This window comes from Penicillium cataractarum, assembly GCF_028827025.1.
Source record: "Penicillium cataractarum strain IBT 29864 chromosome Unknown utg000001l, whole genome shotgun sequence".
NCBI lineage: Eukaryota > Fungi > Ascomycota > Eurotiomycetes > Eurotiales > Aspergillaceae > Penicillium > Penicillium cataractarum.
In genome coordinates, this window is record NW_026622737.1 from 5,576,276 (window position 1) to 5,592,435 (window position 16,160).

At 50.8% G+C, this 16,160-nt stretch overlaps 5 protein-coding genes across 5 annotated transcripts; 2 read left to right on the plus strand and 3 right to left on the minus strand.

Annotated features, from left to right (window-relative positions):
• Nucleotides 1-73: 73 nt before the first annotated feature.
• On the minus strand, nucleotides 74-743 carry N7496_001987 (putative IgE binding protein; the record flags this gene model as incomplete). The annotated part of the gene is made up of 2 exons (XM_056694918.1): nucleotides 74-397; nucleotides 483-743. The coding sequence occupies 2 exons, from the start codon at nucleotides 741-743 to the stop codon at nucleotides 74-76; spliced, it is 585 nt and encodes a 194-aa protein (XP_056561647.1).
• An 826-nt stretch (nucleotides 744-1,569) lies between these two features.
• N7496_001988 (TauD/TfdA dioxygenase family protein) lies at nucleotides 1,570-2,669 on the minus strand (the record flags this gene model as incomplete). The annotated part of the gene is made up of 3 exons (XM_056694919.1): nucleotides 1,570-2,174; nucleotides 2,245-2,440; nucleotides 2,523-2,669. The coding sequence occupies 3 exons, from the start codon at nucleotides 2,667-2,669 to the stop codon at nucleotides 1,570-1,572; spliced, it is 948 nt and encodes a 315-aa protein (XP_056561648.1).
• Nucleotides 2,670-4,872: 2,203 nt separating this feature from the next.
• N7496_001989 (velvet factor family protein) lies at nucleotides 4,873-6,116 on the minus strand (the record flags this gene model as incomplete). Its single annotated transcript, XM_056694920.1, has 4 exons — nucleotides 4,873-5,149; nucleotides 5,201-5,677; nucleotides 5,742-5,821; nucleotides 5,889-6,116. The coding sequence occupies 4 exons, from the start codon at nucleotides 6,114-6,116 to the stop codon at nucleotides 4,873-4,875; spliced, it is 1,062 nt and encodes a 353-aa protein (XP_056561649.1).
• Nucleotides 6,117-10,682: 4,566 nt separating this feature from the next.
• Nucleotides 10,683-12,874, plus strand: N7496_001990 (glutaminase family protein; the record flags this gene model as incomplete). The annotated part of the gene is made up of 2 exons (XM_056694921.1): nucleotides 10,683-10,815; nucleotides 10,950-12,874. 2 exons carry the CDS (start codon nucleotides 10,683-10,685, stop codon nucleotides 12,872-12,874), a joined length of 2,058 nt encoding a protein of 685 aa, XP_056561650.1.
• Nucleotides 12,875-13,660: 786 nt separating this feature from the next.
• Nucleotides 13,661-15,212, plus strand: N7496_001991 (uncharacterized protein; the record flags this gene model as incomplete). Its single annotated transcript, XM_056694922.1, has 3 exons — nucleotides 13,661-13,820; nucleotides 13,883-14,088; nucleotides 14,157-15,212. The coding sequence occupies 3 exons, from the start codon at nucleotides 13,661-13,663 to the stop codon at nucleotides 15,210-15,212; spliced, it is 1,422 nt and encodes a 473-aa protein (XP_056561651.1).
• Nucleotides 15,213-16,160: the final 948 nt, after the last annotated feature.

Sequence of the window (16,160 nt, forward strand, 5' to 3'; positions counted from 1 at the left end):
ACGCAATCATATCATCAAATCAAATCAAATCCGCAAGGCCATATTCATCATGCAACGCAATCACTCTCAACATCTAAGCGTACTGCCAAGCAGGAACGTCACCCTCATAAGGCAGCGCCAAAGCCGAGAACCCCAGACAATCACCGACCTTACCAGAGGGCACGGTCGCATTGCTCATGGCGGCAAACACCTGCCAGCGGTTGTCCTCAGTCGGACAGGCCATGAGGCCGGTCGCACCCCAGCCGTTGAATGTGTAGTGGGCCCACGGGGTACCGGGCTGGTAGGCCAAGTTTCCGACTGAAGAACCAGCCGGGATGGAGGCGGAGTGGGCCTGGGTGAAGCTCAGGGCACCGGTGGGGTCGACGTAGACTTGTTGGCCGCCGGGGACTTCGACGTCCTGTAGTAAGGTAGTTAGCCTCAAGAAAATGTTTGGCAATGTTTGTTTTAGACTAGGGAGTATTGATGTATCTCGTGTCACGTACCAGAGCGTTACCGCCCGGTGCCAGGATGGTCTGGTTACCCGGAGGGCAGTTCTGCACGACCTCAGTCGGGCAGTAGGAAGAGGTTTGGCCACCGAGCCAGAACTTTTGACCGGCGGCGTTCAGTTGCAAGTAGTGGATAGGTGAAGCGGAGCGGACAGCCATGACGCTAAAGGGCGGGTTAGCGTCGGTGGTGGCTGGGGTACAAGTAGGAGCCGCGGCGGCGAGTAGAGGCAGAGCCAGAGAAGCGATGAAGGTCTTCATAGTGATGGTGGATAGACTTGAGAGGTGATGTAAGAGATGGAGAGAGTTTGATTTTGATGTTGAAAGTAAAATTCCCCGAAGAATGCAGGGTCTCTTTATAGTCAGGGGAGGCCCAAACTAAAAGAAGGGATCAGCCAGGGATCATGAGCATCAGCAGCATCATCATCCCCGCGATAAAGGGAATCGGCCGTATGCAAAGGGCAGTTTGTATGGTCAGACAACAAGAATAATAGTTGGGGGTCCACTTGTTCCTCCAGGGGACCCCTTTGACGACTAGCGGAGATGCCGAGTGGCAATTCCATTGGGCGAGTTTGAGACACGACGGCCGTTAGATTCGCTGGACTTGGTATAGTCATGATCATGATGCAACATTGGCTATTGCTATAGAGTTAGTACAGTATCCTGCAAGCGAAGCGACGGGTAAACAAGTGAGACATGGCCGAGGATACAGAAGATACATATTCTCCATTCAGAATGCCAAGCAAGTAAAACTCACAGCGGGGCTCTATCCGTGGATTTCTCAGGGTTCTCCAAGTCGGAGAGAGCCGCGGTTTCCTACTGATCTGCAGCTGATGTCTCACTGGGCTATTATTATTCCTCCTTCCTCCACGAGCAGGTGGAGTAGTTAACGGAGCTTTACAGAGTGGAGTTCTAATCAGGGATCTTCATTGGTCTGATCCGATATTATGATGTTATGCTCTCTTGTCCTACACTACTCCTCCCACAGGTCTCACATTCCTATTTACCCGTACGGAGTACATGATGCAACTCTACCTACATCTGCCCAATTCCCTCGCTATTATTATCCCAATCCTGAACGATTGTCTCAAGGCAAACCCTGACGCACATTACTCCGCTCATTCAACCCCCACGCCGAGCTACTCCCATCATGCACCGTTGCCCGTCGCATATCCCGTCGAAACTTACCTTCAAAGCTTCCCCCGACCGCACGATGCATCACACTGGTATTATCCCACAGGATCATATCCCCCGGTGAATCCCATCCAATCCGAAGCACATAGCATGGCTGTGTGGCATGTTGAAACAGTTTATCGAATAACCCCCGCGATGCCTCGGCGTCTAACCCTTCGATATGATGGATATGCGCTGCTATATACATCGTCTCTCGTCCCGATGCCTCGTGTCGTTGGACTAGGCGATGTCGTCCCATCGGATAATCCTCGGGATTGATATCGGTGAAGGTTTCCGGTGCAGCGGTCTTGCGTGAGTGCCAGAGCGAGTGTGCTGCTATATAGTCCTTTTCTCGGAGTTCGTCCTTCAATGTAGTCGGTAGCTCGTCGAATGCTGTTCGTACATCGGCAAAGTCGGTTTCTCCCCCATCCCTGCGGGTGGGAGCTCGTGCGCCCGGAGCAATGAGTATCCTGCTCGTCGGGGATTGAAGCTCGAGTCTACGTGGAAAAGGCCATTGCCCTGTCTCGTCTTTAGTGCGAGATCCGGTATCAATTGGAAACCCATGCTGGTCTCACCTTATTCCACTCACGACGCACGTTATCCAGTGCAAACACCGTCCCGTCTAGTTCGATATTACCCACGTCAAATAGCCGGACATCGGATAGTCGATGCGCTCGTCCGCCAGCCGTGTAGGGTGTCACATCATCCAACTCGCCGAATTGCCCTGCAAACGCAACGTGCCCTGCATCGTCGAGTCCCGTGTTCCGAAACACGCATACGCCAAACTATTTCCGATCGTGCAGGATGAGTAAGTACTCCATACTTGTTTCTGCTAACCTGCCGCTATAGCTCTGGGCGAGGACCCACCTGTGTAATTGCAGTCAGGATCTCATCAAAGACTTTTTTCTCCACTGGTCGCGAGAAATCTACACCGCTTATTTCTGCTCCGAATTTTGGGTGTAGCTTTTTGATGGTGATGTGGTTGTATTCTGGGGAGGTGGAGAGGCCGGGCATTGTGATGATCTAGGTAGGATAGGTGGGTAAGGGTATACTCTGTGATGAATGTCTTACATTTGCCTCCTGTTCTTGACTCTGTGCTCGCTTTTAATATTTCCGAGACATGAGAGTGTCCTCGGCATGAAGAGCGTAGATACGCTGATACGTTGCGGGGAAGACTCGGACTTCTGTCCAGGTTATAACGTCACACTAGCACATGTGCTTGATAAACGCATTGGCTATGGAGGGAACTAAGCGAGTGCAAGAATCTTATCATGTCGGACCTCTTTTCTTATCTGACTGTGCTTTCGTCCGTACCAGTTTCCTGACTATCACTAGACTCTATTAGAAGCGTGGTGTTCTATCAAACAGATTTTTAGATGCTAATCAAGCTAAGTAGAGCCTATCAATAAGCACACACTTTTCCTCGGCGTAGTGGGAACTCTTTTTCACTGTGAATAACTATCTAACAGGATTTATCTTGGTAGGTTACAAGCATACACACCGATGTCTTATCGAGAACCATACCCATGACCACATGATTATGTGTGATAGCATTTTAATGTACATATTCGATAAGCTCCTGGTGCCAAAATCTGACATGCCCAGGTAATTATGCTCCATATGCCTAACTATAGTGACATATATCGTCTTACCCTGTATATAAGTTCTGGCTTGTGAGCAAAGAAATCGGTGCCTCATTCTCGAACTAGCAGGCGAGAGCCGCCTCTGACTAGTGGGCACTCAATGCATCGCAGCTTTAGCACAGTCATGGATACAGTTAAACCACCCAAATATGTCACAATCTAATCTTAAACAGGTTATGGTGCTAACTGTAAAGTAGTAGGCAAATCACAACGAGATTCTATGGATGGGAATAGAAATCCATCTATACAACATCATTCACCTCCCGCAATTGCCCTCGATTTCCTCCGCAGAAATCCAGTCGTTATCCAGTGAGGATTACAACAGCCATGATAAAAACTGATCATCCTAACTGAGTTTATCAAATCCCTACCTGGTAGATACCACGCCTTTATAGGACGAGAACCCGCTCGCTCTGTCGGATAAATCGCCAGCGACCGTCTTGATTCAGTCCGGGAACAAAGTCAAAGTCACATCTTAGATAGGGATGACTTGTAGAGTAGTGTCTAGCCAGTTTTGAAAGTATTGTATATCGCAAGAAGAGGACACGATGCGCTGATGATGTACCTTGCAACTTGAACCCAATGATGCGTCGAACAAGGAGATGAGTGCTGACTAGTACCAGGAGTGTAGGTGCTACATATGAAGTAAAAGACTTGACATACTTTCAATATCTACTTCCCCATAATTCTGTCTAACAGTAATACCTAACCTTGTACCCACCTAGTATACCGGTTTCCTCGTTCGGGTAACGGCATCCACATTCCGATTACATAGCCACGAGGATCTCAAGTCTCATTCGTACCAGAAAAAAACACGATCACTTTACTAGATATTCATCGAATAGTATGAATACGATATACCCACGTCGCACTATATGAGACACCCGACAAGACACCCGGACATGACTCCTTGTCATTGGTCATCCGACTTATGGGGACCCTTAACCCTGCAGGATTCCGGGATAGTGGTCCCGTTTTAAGGTTATCTCCCCCACGGCTCTGGGCCCACCTGTGCAACCAGGTTGTCCCCACGACGCGCACATACTGTATTGAGGGGTGGGTTCAAAGGCAGTAGCCACAGCGATCTATTTCAAAGACGAAAACTATATAAACTCGCTTTGGCCCGAGAAAAACACATTATGGAATCACCGAATAAATATATATACGAGCGGGCGAGGTTGCCGCCGAGGTATAAACATGGCCAAAAGGGCCAACACAACAAAGACAAAAGCCAAACACCTCCTGCACCGATCCGTGTAGCAATGTGGAGGTATAAAAATGGAAGACTTCCGGGGTAAAGAGGAGACAAAAAAGAAGAGAAGGCCGCCGTGAACACCGATAAAAGTCAACACGCCTCCCTTTTTTACCCCCACACGTCTTAATCCGCCAACCCAGAGCAAGTGAACAAACAAAAAGCACACCCATATCCCATCAATCATCGTTCCCATGCGAGGGAGAGACGTGCGTCAACTCCACGTCGGGTGGGGACTCGGTTCGTACTGGAGTGGAGTGGGTCAATCAGAACCCAATTCCAGTACATCAACATATTTTTTTCTCTTTCAATTTCAGTTGTATTAGTAGTCATCCCCATCGTCATCGTCCCCATCTCCGCCACGACCACGTGGACCCTTGACACCATCCTTTCGGATAGGAATCTTAATACCCTGCAGCGCAAAGCATTTGCTCAATTGAGTGCTCTCAATCACACCAGGGAACTTCTTGGCGGAGAAGACTTGGAAGGGTTCACTAAAGACCGAGGCCAGAACGGGAGCAGACCCATGGTTGATCACGGGGGCTCCGTTGCTAGTTTCAGTGGACTGAGTGCCCACATTGACGAAGCTCATTTTGAGGCTATCGAGTATTAGCGCATGGCCCTCTTGTAAAGATGACTTTCTGACTTACCGGAAAGTGCCTTCTGTGCGCACGCTCAAATCCTGCAGAATAAACCACACTCCAATCTTGTTATCCGGGTCCGTTAAACGGAAGGCACTCGCACTGAGACTGCCAATCAAGTTTCGAGTGAACATGCCACCCGGACCGCCGGAAACGGGTGGCGCAGGAGACATCGCAGCGGGCATCTGACCCCCCTGAGGGTAGCCATAGGGTGGGTACCCAACCGCCTGACCGTATGGATTTTGGTACATCTGCTGTTGGCCATAGTAATTGTTCATGGGCGGATATCCGACCGGTTGTCCGTACGCATTTTGGCCGTAGGCGGGGTAGGTAGGAGACATGCTTTGGGGTGGAGGCGGGTATGAGGAGGACATGGCAGTGGAGATCGAGGGAGAGGTGGCGGAGTGCTTGACAAGGTTGACCTCGTTGGTGCCATCGGCATTCCACAGATCAACGGTGAGCACATAAAAGGATGTGTCGATCTCACTAGATCACACGGGCATGGTTAGAACGGGGGAAGCCAGAGAATGGCACGGGCGTTCAAACATACTTGATATCAATTTCCTTCTCGGTGTGTTCATCTCGTACGATGAGTCGAATGCATGGTGGTGGAGTGATAGGTCTTCGATCCTAGAGAGATATTCAGGTTAGTCGAGGAGGATACAGCAGCTACATTCACTCTCGAAGAATCACCCACCTTATCGCCGAAACCACACATGCGAGCTCGGATGGGCTGCTGGACGACCTGTAAGGACCAGATGCGGCCCTCGTGGCTGGTCGAGATAGGTGCGAGATGATCGGAGGACCGCAGCGGGCCTGACCCTGGCGTGGGATACGCGGCAGACGGGCCAGAGATGCGGTCCATTGAGAGGGGTGGTGGTGGCGGCGGCACCGGATGGGCCCTTTCCTGTTCAAGAGCGTACATGGTTCGTGATGGATAGGAACCGAGGACGTTTACGATAGAAATGACGGGTCCCCCTTTGCGTGTATATTTAAATAGAGAAAGATCTGTTTGTGATCGTGGGTCCTCGAAATGCTCAGAAGCGGGGGATCCAACGTGACATGCGACCCCGCGGAATCCAGGACGTCACAGTTGAAGCATTGACTTCGGGCGGAAGCTGAAGCGGTCGCGAGCGGCCTTATCGCGCAGACAAACAAGAACTGATCTCGCAAGGTGTTTAGCCGAGAGAGATTGATGCCAGAACTGCGGACGGGGGGTCTGCTTGGGGGGGTTGTTCAGCCGCACGGGGGTTAGGTTCGTATTTGGGGGGGGAAGGTAGGTGAGGATCCGATCGCGTTGGGCGAGAAGGTGAAAATTCGACCAGGTAAAGATGGTCGGTGCCCCAGGCAGGACCAACGAAATGAGTGCGGGAGTGGCGACTCGAGAACCGAGAACCGCGCTGTCGGGAGGTCGAGGTGGTCGGGGCGTGGAGGGGGGGGGGGGGGGGGGGGTTCGTTCAGGGAGGGCGAGTCAGGAGGGGGATTGACTCTTGAATCTCCAATGGATCACTGTATATCAAAGATTCTGATTAGGATGGGACATTCCAACTTCGATCGCATTCCATGAGGGCCGTAGTAATGGATGAGCCACGAGACGTAGCTGTCAGGGTGCGGGAGATTGGCTGGGCATCCACGGATCGCAGCTCCATAGTCTGCGGTCCACGAGTCATCCCATTTGGATCGACTTACCGGGATCACTAAGTCGGGAAAGACGGAGGATATACCAAGAGACGACAAGATGGAACGGAGTGAAGAAGAAGATGAGTGAAGGTGGGAGAGTGGGAAGGAGGATGAAAGGTTGGAGGTTGGAAGAAAGTGGAAGGAAGTCGGGGAGGGGACCGGGTGACGTTCTCGAACAGGCCGCTCTCTCTCTCTCTCTTTTTACTATCTGCTCGACCTAACTCTCTGCCAAATTATTAACTCATTTTAACTTGCTACTAATTTCAGTCCCAACTGAAAGTGTCAGATCCGCACTGCCGGCGCAGGAACCTCGACCCAGTCCGTCGGGTTCTGGGTTTTCTTTTTGGACGAATGGGGTCGTCTCCTCTCTCATCCAGTCCGATGTAACCGCCAACTCTGCTCGCTACAAATCTCCTATCCTCATTCCCCTTCTACTTACATTGATCTACTCCAAGAGCACAAATCCGCCCGCTAGCCCTCGACGCTTCTGGGGGGAAGCCGTTTGCGGAAATCATTGACTCTGTGGGTCCTCCGTGTGCGGCGGGCACTGGATACATCTTCACGACCCACGACTCACCATAACCTGTAATTCTGCTAATTGGGCAGGACCACTTACCGTTCATCCAGAACCGGCCGACCATGGAAACTCTGCCTGTCATCGGTTTTTTCATTGTCTCTCAGTCATCAATTGTCAAAGCGGCCGCTATTCTTCGGCAGATTCTCGGGGCCTGTGCTGCCGAGGGCCAAGCCAGAGCCCCGAGATCTATACCGCCGGGACTGCGGCGCGATCAAGATCGAGATCCCCGATCTGAAGAAAGGATCGATTGGAATTGATAATGCAGATCGCATAAGCTAGCTGCAGCTGGCATGCAGTGGATCCCCTTTTTCCTTCAACCCCCCCTGTTCCTTTCCATTCCCGATGTCTGCTCGGCCCCCTGCCGCGGTACCAGAGCCCGACAACCCATGTTTTAGGCCGATGACCCTGTCGGACCATGAACACGCGAACCTGTCGGGTGGTACAGCCGGAGATGATGTTTGGAAGTAGCCGTCTGATCGGGATGTAAACAATGCTGGCCGGGTTGCGATACACGAACTCGCCTTGTTTTCCATACGGCTATACAAATTTAGAGGTATACGCCGGATCCTCTACTATCCCCATCGCCTGGCCCCCATATGAAATTCATGGGCAAAGTACATAGTGTTTAAGTAAATGGGGCATCGAAATGGTCGATGAGACGCCCATCTTGCACGACAACAGTGCTTGTTTGGTGAGTCCAGGACAAGGTGTGAAAATGTAAGTAGACCTCCAATCAGACTAACTTTATGGAAACGGCCTTCCAGATCCAGACGATATATTTTACCTGCACGATATCAACCTAGGGGCTGCCTCCCTAATGCGAACGATATGTTCAACTTGCCAGCCATATATGACCTAGCGCACCGCGATCCTGTGATAACAGCGTCTGCATCTACTAAAACGACTGGAGCCCGCTTTTCGAAGTATCTTTTGGCATCCTCTTGAAAGCCGATGTATTTAAATAGGCTTTCGGCCTTGGAGACCGTCCATGCATCCAGTCTTGGTCCCTGCAGGGACTAACAGGCTTCAACTTTTCATTCTTGAAGTAAATATTATGAGGGCCAGTGTTTCAAGCATACCAAATAATGAATGAGTAGACCGGATTTCGTCTGGCTAGCACCTGATCTACATGCCCCTAATATTCATGTATAACCTAAGTAAATGCATTAATCAATAAACCATCTGAGACTAGATATTTATAGAAACGGTTTTGATGATACCGAGAATGGATACTTACATGGACTTCAAGTTGATGAGATAAATGAGTTACACTAGGTTCTCTTTTCTAAAGCACATCAATTATCTGACTAGAGTAGAAGCTCTTGAAGACTAGGACAATATGGTAACAGTGGCTGAAGTATACATCCCCATTTTTTCATATCTTAGAGATGGGAGGGTTCTAACATGAGACTTTGCCGAGCCGTCCGAGGCCATGTTCTCGCGGTCACCGGTACATCCTATCTAATGTAATAATAAGCCAATTTATCAGATGAAAGGCACATGGCCCACCAGGATCTACCAGGTGACCTCAACCATGGCAAATGTGCCGTGCTCTGGTCATGATCCTCCAGTCTCTAGAACCTGATTGGTCTGATAGACTCGGCAGATGTGGGGAATGATTGATGCTTGGTATAACCCCGCACAGGAACAAGCAGCGATAGACCACGAGGTTTGTGCAGTGTATTGACAATATATTAGATTCCGAGAATGAAATTGCATGGGATATCAGACTTTAAATAATTTGTATTGGATGGTGAAGTGATGAAGAGACTGGAATGCAAGGACATTCGGCAGTATATTGACTGCGGTGGGTCGCGCTATCACCGCCACTATGGGACTCCCTTGCCGGAGTATTGATGTCAGGCCTCGTTCCGAGCGGACTGCGAATACGAAGTATGGCTTCCCCCCTCCTGTGTATATCTAATTCTCAAGAGAAGAATAAAATAATACAGGCGGTGTGCGTTGCGTTGGGTTTTTACAGGATGTCCTCTCTAATTTAAGACACATCCCGGCTTAGTGCTGATTAACTACTTGGCAAGCTAGATAATTTTGTCGGTTTGCATGGCCGGAGCCTTAGTCTTGTCATGCTGATAATAATACCCCGGTCCAAATCGAGTCTCCTGCCTATACTCCGCGTTTCTCGACTAGGTAAAATGGTGTGATAGAGAGTAGGCGGCGGGCTATACCTAATCGACTTGCATGGTAACATCACACCATCTAGTTCACGCCGCTGGTAGACCCATGATGCTTGCTTGTGATAGATAATGCGCCAGTGGTATATCTGTAAGCGGCTTGAGTCCCCCGGGTTCGTTCAACCACGGAGCTACTAGATTGACCGTAAGGACTGATATAGACCGGACCTTTTCATGAGATGTAGGACTGGATTAGCAGTACGCAATCAGCATAGAAAAGTCACTCCTTAACAAAAAGATAACCATACAGCCCGTTGGGAGATGTAATCCTAACGTAGTAGCAGCCTTTAGTTTTCCCATTCCTATCAACTAATAACTTTATCTCGCCATGTGAATCCCCATGACGCCATCCGCTTGGATCTTTGCGAGACAACCTCTCCGCTCGGCTCTCGCCTGTCGACTATATGAGCGATTGGATAGGAAGACATTCAAATGTAGGAAATCTTATTCTTGTCGACACTTCAACAAGGCCAAGGCTCACTAAGCCTACAATGGCGTGCTTATAGTTGCTAGCACGAGTGCCGAGTCGGAATATAGTCATGCATAGTGGGGTATATTGGTGGAAAGTATAACCGCCTCATTGTTATCTGACTGGCAGCAGCGAGAGTAAATGTGACTCCACCACATGGACTGACATCCCACCATCCTTCTTCACCCCACCTTGAACCATGCAACGGACATGGCTGATTTGCAGGAGGGCTTGTCTTGCGCAACGAGCACCGGCCATGTTGTGATCGGAAACTGCTGGATTGTCAACCTCTGCAACCATGCAAGATGCATCCGCATCTCATCTATCGCATGGAGGAACGAGAACTACAGATAATGGGTATTTAAAGCAGCAAGTTCCTTCCTCTCCACCGTTTTCGGGGATAGCATTCTTGTTTGGACGGCCCGGCACGCGAGAAGATCCTGTATATAGATAGGCCCTGTTATCCCTTGATTCGTATCGTGTGGCTATCCCCCCCCCGTTATTCCCCCTTCGATCTGCATACCTGGGCCTAATCGACATCGCTCATCGGTCTGGGACTCGAGTGTTTGCATCATGTTGTGGTCTCACGGCTTGAAGGCGATTGCCCTGGTGGCCTCGTGTTGGGCGTCGACGAGTGATGCCATCACATACTCTCCGTTGAAGCCTCCATCATATCCATTGGCCGTGCGGAGTCCATATTTGTCGGGTAAGATACAATCGCAGACCAATTGATCAAGCATTGATTGATGATTGGATCTGATCGTCCTGCTTGTTTACATCCCGAAGATCGAGAAACCTAGTTCCATTTTTGAACGAGTGACTGACTAAGATGATCGACAGCGTGGATCCCCGGCAATGAAGTCGCGTCACTCTCCTCCAACAACGCGCAATTCTGGGCCGGCAACAAGCTGATCTGGTCGGTTATCGCTCGAGTTGATGGAGTCGCGTACAACTTGTTTGGCGTGGCCAGCCCTCCCAGTGGCACCCAGTCAGCCACCGTCACCGAAGCGACTTACACCACCACTCATTCCACCTTCACCGTAACTGCCGGATCGCGCGAATTCACACTAGACTTCTTCTCGCCGGTATCGCCCAAGAACTATCTGCGGCAATCCCTGCCCTTCTCCTATCTCACGGTGACCCTCACTGCTGGAGATTCTGCTTCGGTGCAGGTGTACTCGGATATCGACTCGAGCTGGACCGGCCAGACTAGCGACTCCAGTTGGAGCTACTCCACCAGTGGATCGACGGGTGTCTTTCAGATCGAGACGGTCGGCGCGGCCACCTACTCGCAGAACAGCAACGGCCAAGCTCTGTGGGGCAGCGCCGTCTACGCCACCCGCCCCTCAAACTCCTCTTCGCTCTCCACTGCCTCCGGCCCTTCCCTGAGTGTCCGGGAGTCGTTTGTCAACAATGGCAGCCTCACGGGCAACCATGCCAACTGGAGTTCCACGGGTGTCGTCGCACTCGCGCATGATTTGGGGACGACGGCGGACGAGTCGGCGGTGACTTTTGCGATCGGTCACGTGCGAGAAGAGTCGATCAACTTCTTGGGCGACGCGCAAACGGGCTACTACCGTGCCACTTACTCTGATACGGTGGATGCGGTGGTGCATTTCTTGGATGACTACGACGATGCCTATGCCGAGTCGACCCAGCTGGATAAGTTGATCCAGGATACGGGTACTTCCAGCTATGGGGCCAACTACTCGGACATTCTAGCGCTCTCAGTGCGACAAGTTTACGGAGGCATCGAAGTGACTATTCCGAATGACTCGCTAGACACGAGCGAAACACGCGCTTTCATCAAGGAAATCTCCAGTGATGGCAACATCAACACGGTTGATGTTATATACGCCACGTTCCCGATATTCTACGTATTGAGTCCCGAGATTATCAAGCTGCTCATCGCCCCCGTGTTCGAGTACATGGGCACGAGCGCCTATACCAAGTCGTACGCCGTGCATGAAATCGGTGCCAACTACCCCAACGCGACGGGTCACCCGTCCGATGGCGAGGAGATGCCAATTGAAGAGAGCGGGAACGTCATCTTCCTCACGTACGCCTACCAAGCGGCTACGGGAAACACCGACCTATCTACCACATATTCGGCCCAGCTGAAACAATACGCTGACTATCTCTATCAAAATGGACTATACCCCGCGTCACAGTTGTCTCTCAACGATGCGCTCGGCGCATTGGGCAACCAGACCAACTTGGCCGTCAAGGCCGCCGTGGGCCTGGCTACTTATGGTGCCTTGTCTGGCCAAAGCAACTACACAACCGCCGGCAAAGAATTTGCTGACAAGATCTGGACGGACCGCCTCGGCACGGATGCTGATGGCACCCACTTCTTGATCCAATATGGAACCGACCCGTGGTTCCTCGTTTATAATCACTATCCAGACCTGCTATTCAGCCTGAATGCCTTCCCCGACGAGGCCTATAATGCCACTGCTGATTTCTATCCGACGGTGCGCAGTGCAGCCGGGGTACCCTTGGATGGGGCTATTGGCTGGGGTCAAACGAACTGGCAGTCCTTTGTCGCTGCCACCGTGAGCGGTGATACTCGGGACATTCTAATCAGTGATTTGCATACGTATATATCGAACGGGTTGAATTCGGCTCCCTTCTGCGATCGTTATTGGGTCGAGGATAGCGGGAGTTATGTGGCGGGTCAGGAGAACTCGTTCCGTGCGCGGCCCACGCTGGGTAGTCACTTTGCGCTGGCAGCCCTGTCGGGTGCTAACATTTGGTCTTCTTGAGGCGAATCTTGCATGTTGAAGGGTATTCGGGGTGAAGTTGACTAGAAGTCAGACTATAATACCCGCTTGGGGGTTGACATGGCATACTTTGGGCTTATTTGCATCTGCTTGGCCCTGAATTGTGTCGCATTGCTGCATGCTTTTTGATGTCCACATCTTGGAACAATCTTGCATCTTCATCTTTTTAATCAATCATATATACCCATTTACATCTTACCCGGGCTTGTTGACCCCTGCATCGCTAGTGTTGAGATTTCTCCTCATCTCGTACCCCTCATTTCGGGATATGGTCCAACTTTGGCCGCACGGGTTGCAGAAGTAGATTGAAAACTAACTGCTTACGTATGTCCTCTTGGCACGAAGCTACAACAAGCTTAGCTAGATAGTGGAGGTATCCTTGACCCTCATTCACCGGCCAAGCTTTAGTGTATATAGTCGGGATGTGGGGGCCTCTCCCATGGTCGATGAAGTGGTCCACCAGAGCTTCTCTCATTACTCAGCTGGCCCTGTCAAACAGCTCAACAAGACATTGACAAGACCTTTGCGTCCATCTAGATGCCATATCGTTAAGATTCTCTCCACTTGCTTCCGATGACGATCATTCCCCAGACAATGAATCAGCGGGGGTTCGTTCCCCATGGGGAAAGGGCAATTGCGCGTCCATCACAGCTCTACTTCGACTAACAGCACGAAAAACGAGTATTTAAGAGATAAATGTAGCCTCCTCGCAATCTGTATCCAGAAGAACAGTCTCAGGCACAGTTCACAGTTCGAGCATCCAGGACAATGGTTTCACAGTCACTTCTTCTGCTGTTCCCGGCGCTTGCGCTGGCGTCAATCACCATTGAGGATCCCTCGGATGTGATTAAGCCCAGGTGGTGGACTAAGGACAATGCACTCCTCGCAGATTACGATATTGCGATGATCAGCTCTCAGCCGTCGGACAGTAAGTAACCATCGTTGTCATGGTTGAATTACCACAAGAGTTGTCTCTGACCCGATGTACAGTCCAGGCTACCCACAAGTATGACGGATCTAGCTCCAGTGCTTCTGTCGACCATGTTACCTGGTCTGCTACGGCCAATGATACTAGTGTGCTGCTTGTTGCCAATGGCGCCGAGTTCAATGGCTCGTATATCGACTTTAAGAAGAGTGGATATTCGACCAACCTGAACACGGCCAGTTTCTGGGGATTCAATGCCGCGATCAACGTGGTAAGTATCGAATTGAATTATTGTTGAAAGACAACTTCATCTCTAATAATGATTTTCTGTATTCATAGGCCAATGCATCCACTGCCTACTTCGACAACGTCAATGTCACTGTCCACAACGGAGCCGCTCAGATCTACTCGTATGGAACTGACACTGTTGTCCACGTCAACAACACTTGGCTGTACTCCTCTGGTCCTGTCAGCCACGGTCTTTACGCCTCTGGCAATGGTACAATTATTGGCCACAACCTCCAGGTTTACTCTGGTGGCTACCGCTCGTCTAGCTTCTCCGGTGACTCTCCTGGCGGCTATATCTACGTTTACGACAGCGTTGCCCGCGCAGCTGGCATTGGATCAGCCACCTTCTACTCCCTTGGTCTGATCGATGCCCACAATGTGGTCAGCGTTTCCGAAAAGGGCCCTGTTGTCTTCTCCGATGGTGCTCAAACTACCAACCTGACCAACTGCGATGCCACCGCAGGACTGTTGGGTGGAGTCGTGATTTTCAGCAGCTCCACTCGTAGCAGTGGTGCTGAGCTGAACCTGGTCAACACCAAGTTCACTACCCTCGGCAAGACCGTGCCCGGTCTGTGGTTTGGCAACGTCATCGCCAGTGCGAACTTGAACAACTTCCAGCTCAACACCGACTCTGGTATCCTTGTGGTGGCCAACTACTCCCAGGTCACCCAGGACTTTGACTACTACGCCGACTACGAGGACAACAGCAGCCTGTCCCCCGCCGAGGTAACTTTGACCGTCACCGAGTCCGATCTGGTGGGTGACTTGGTCGCCTACAACAAGAGCGTTATCAGCTGGACTCTCAAAGACTACAGCACCTGGACTGGCTCTGCCTACTCTGGCTACGGAGAGGCGTACTTCGACGTCGCCCTGGACGCTACCAGCAACTGGACTCTGACCCGGGATACCACCCTGCAGAACTTTACCGATACACTGACCAGTCTGTCCAACATTCACAGCAATGGTCACAACATCTACTATAACTCGAGCCTGAATAGCTGGTTGGGTGGTAAGACTGTTCGTCTGTCTGGTGGTGGTGTGGCGAAGCCAATCTCTTCTTCTAACAGCCGTGTCCGTCGCGGGTTCACTGCGGGTCGCCGGCTGTAAAGGACGTTGTGGGACTGGGGAGATTGTAGAGACACAGGTGGTCTGTCAATGAATATAGTCTTGGTAATGTGGAGGATCGGTAAATAATATACAGAACTTGGTAGATGGCACTGCTATTACAATGGACCAATCTGTGATTATCATACAGAAATACCTATCCCAATAAATAAGACGAAAGTGACAGACCCACCTAGGGCTATGAAAGACTGTTTTATCATATTCAGCCGAAAAATAGAATGATTTATATATCGGCTCAGGCTGGGCGTCCCCGTCTTCGCACAGTTTTCTACCGAGATTTCAGCATACATGCCGGTTTGTTTTCTAGCGATATTCTAGAATCTCCGCTTTTCGTAGATTAAGACATGTGCTGGGCAGTTCTGCACCCCGCATTTGGTCTCCTTTCTCCAGTACAGAACCGCCCGTCACGGCCAGCTGGAGAATCAAAGATACCCGTGTCATTCACGTATTCGAATTCGGATTCTCGGATTCTCGTATTCCACGGATATTCTTCCAGGTTCACATACGGAGTACTTACCAACACTAAAATTGATAATACGGGATACGGATACGTCCTTCAGCCCGGCAAAAAGAGCGCATAATAAATCCCGGGGTCAATCCAGTCAACCACTCGCAAGACGGGATGTGGGCCACGACCACTTGGATAGGGGTCTTTAGCCTCAGCGCTAGTCCAGGTTCCCCGCGAAGCTGGAGATTGCTGCTTTGCCCCATGGCACTCCCTTCGGTCGAGCTCCACCCGGAACAACCTCGGCGACTGACTTCTTGAGTAGAATCGATCTTCTGGTACTTAGTTCTACTGGCATTTAGCGTCGATTAGTCACCAAGAATCACTCACGACAGTGCAGAATGACGACCATCATTGCCGAGGCTGGACTATAGGAGGCCCCACGTATGAGTTTCCTGCATGGAATGAAGATGGAGATGTTCTCC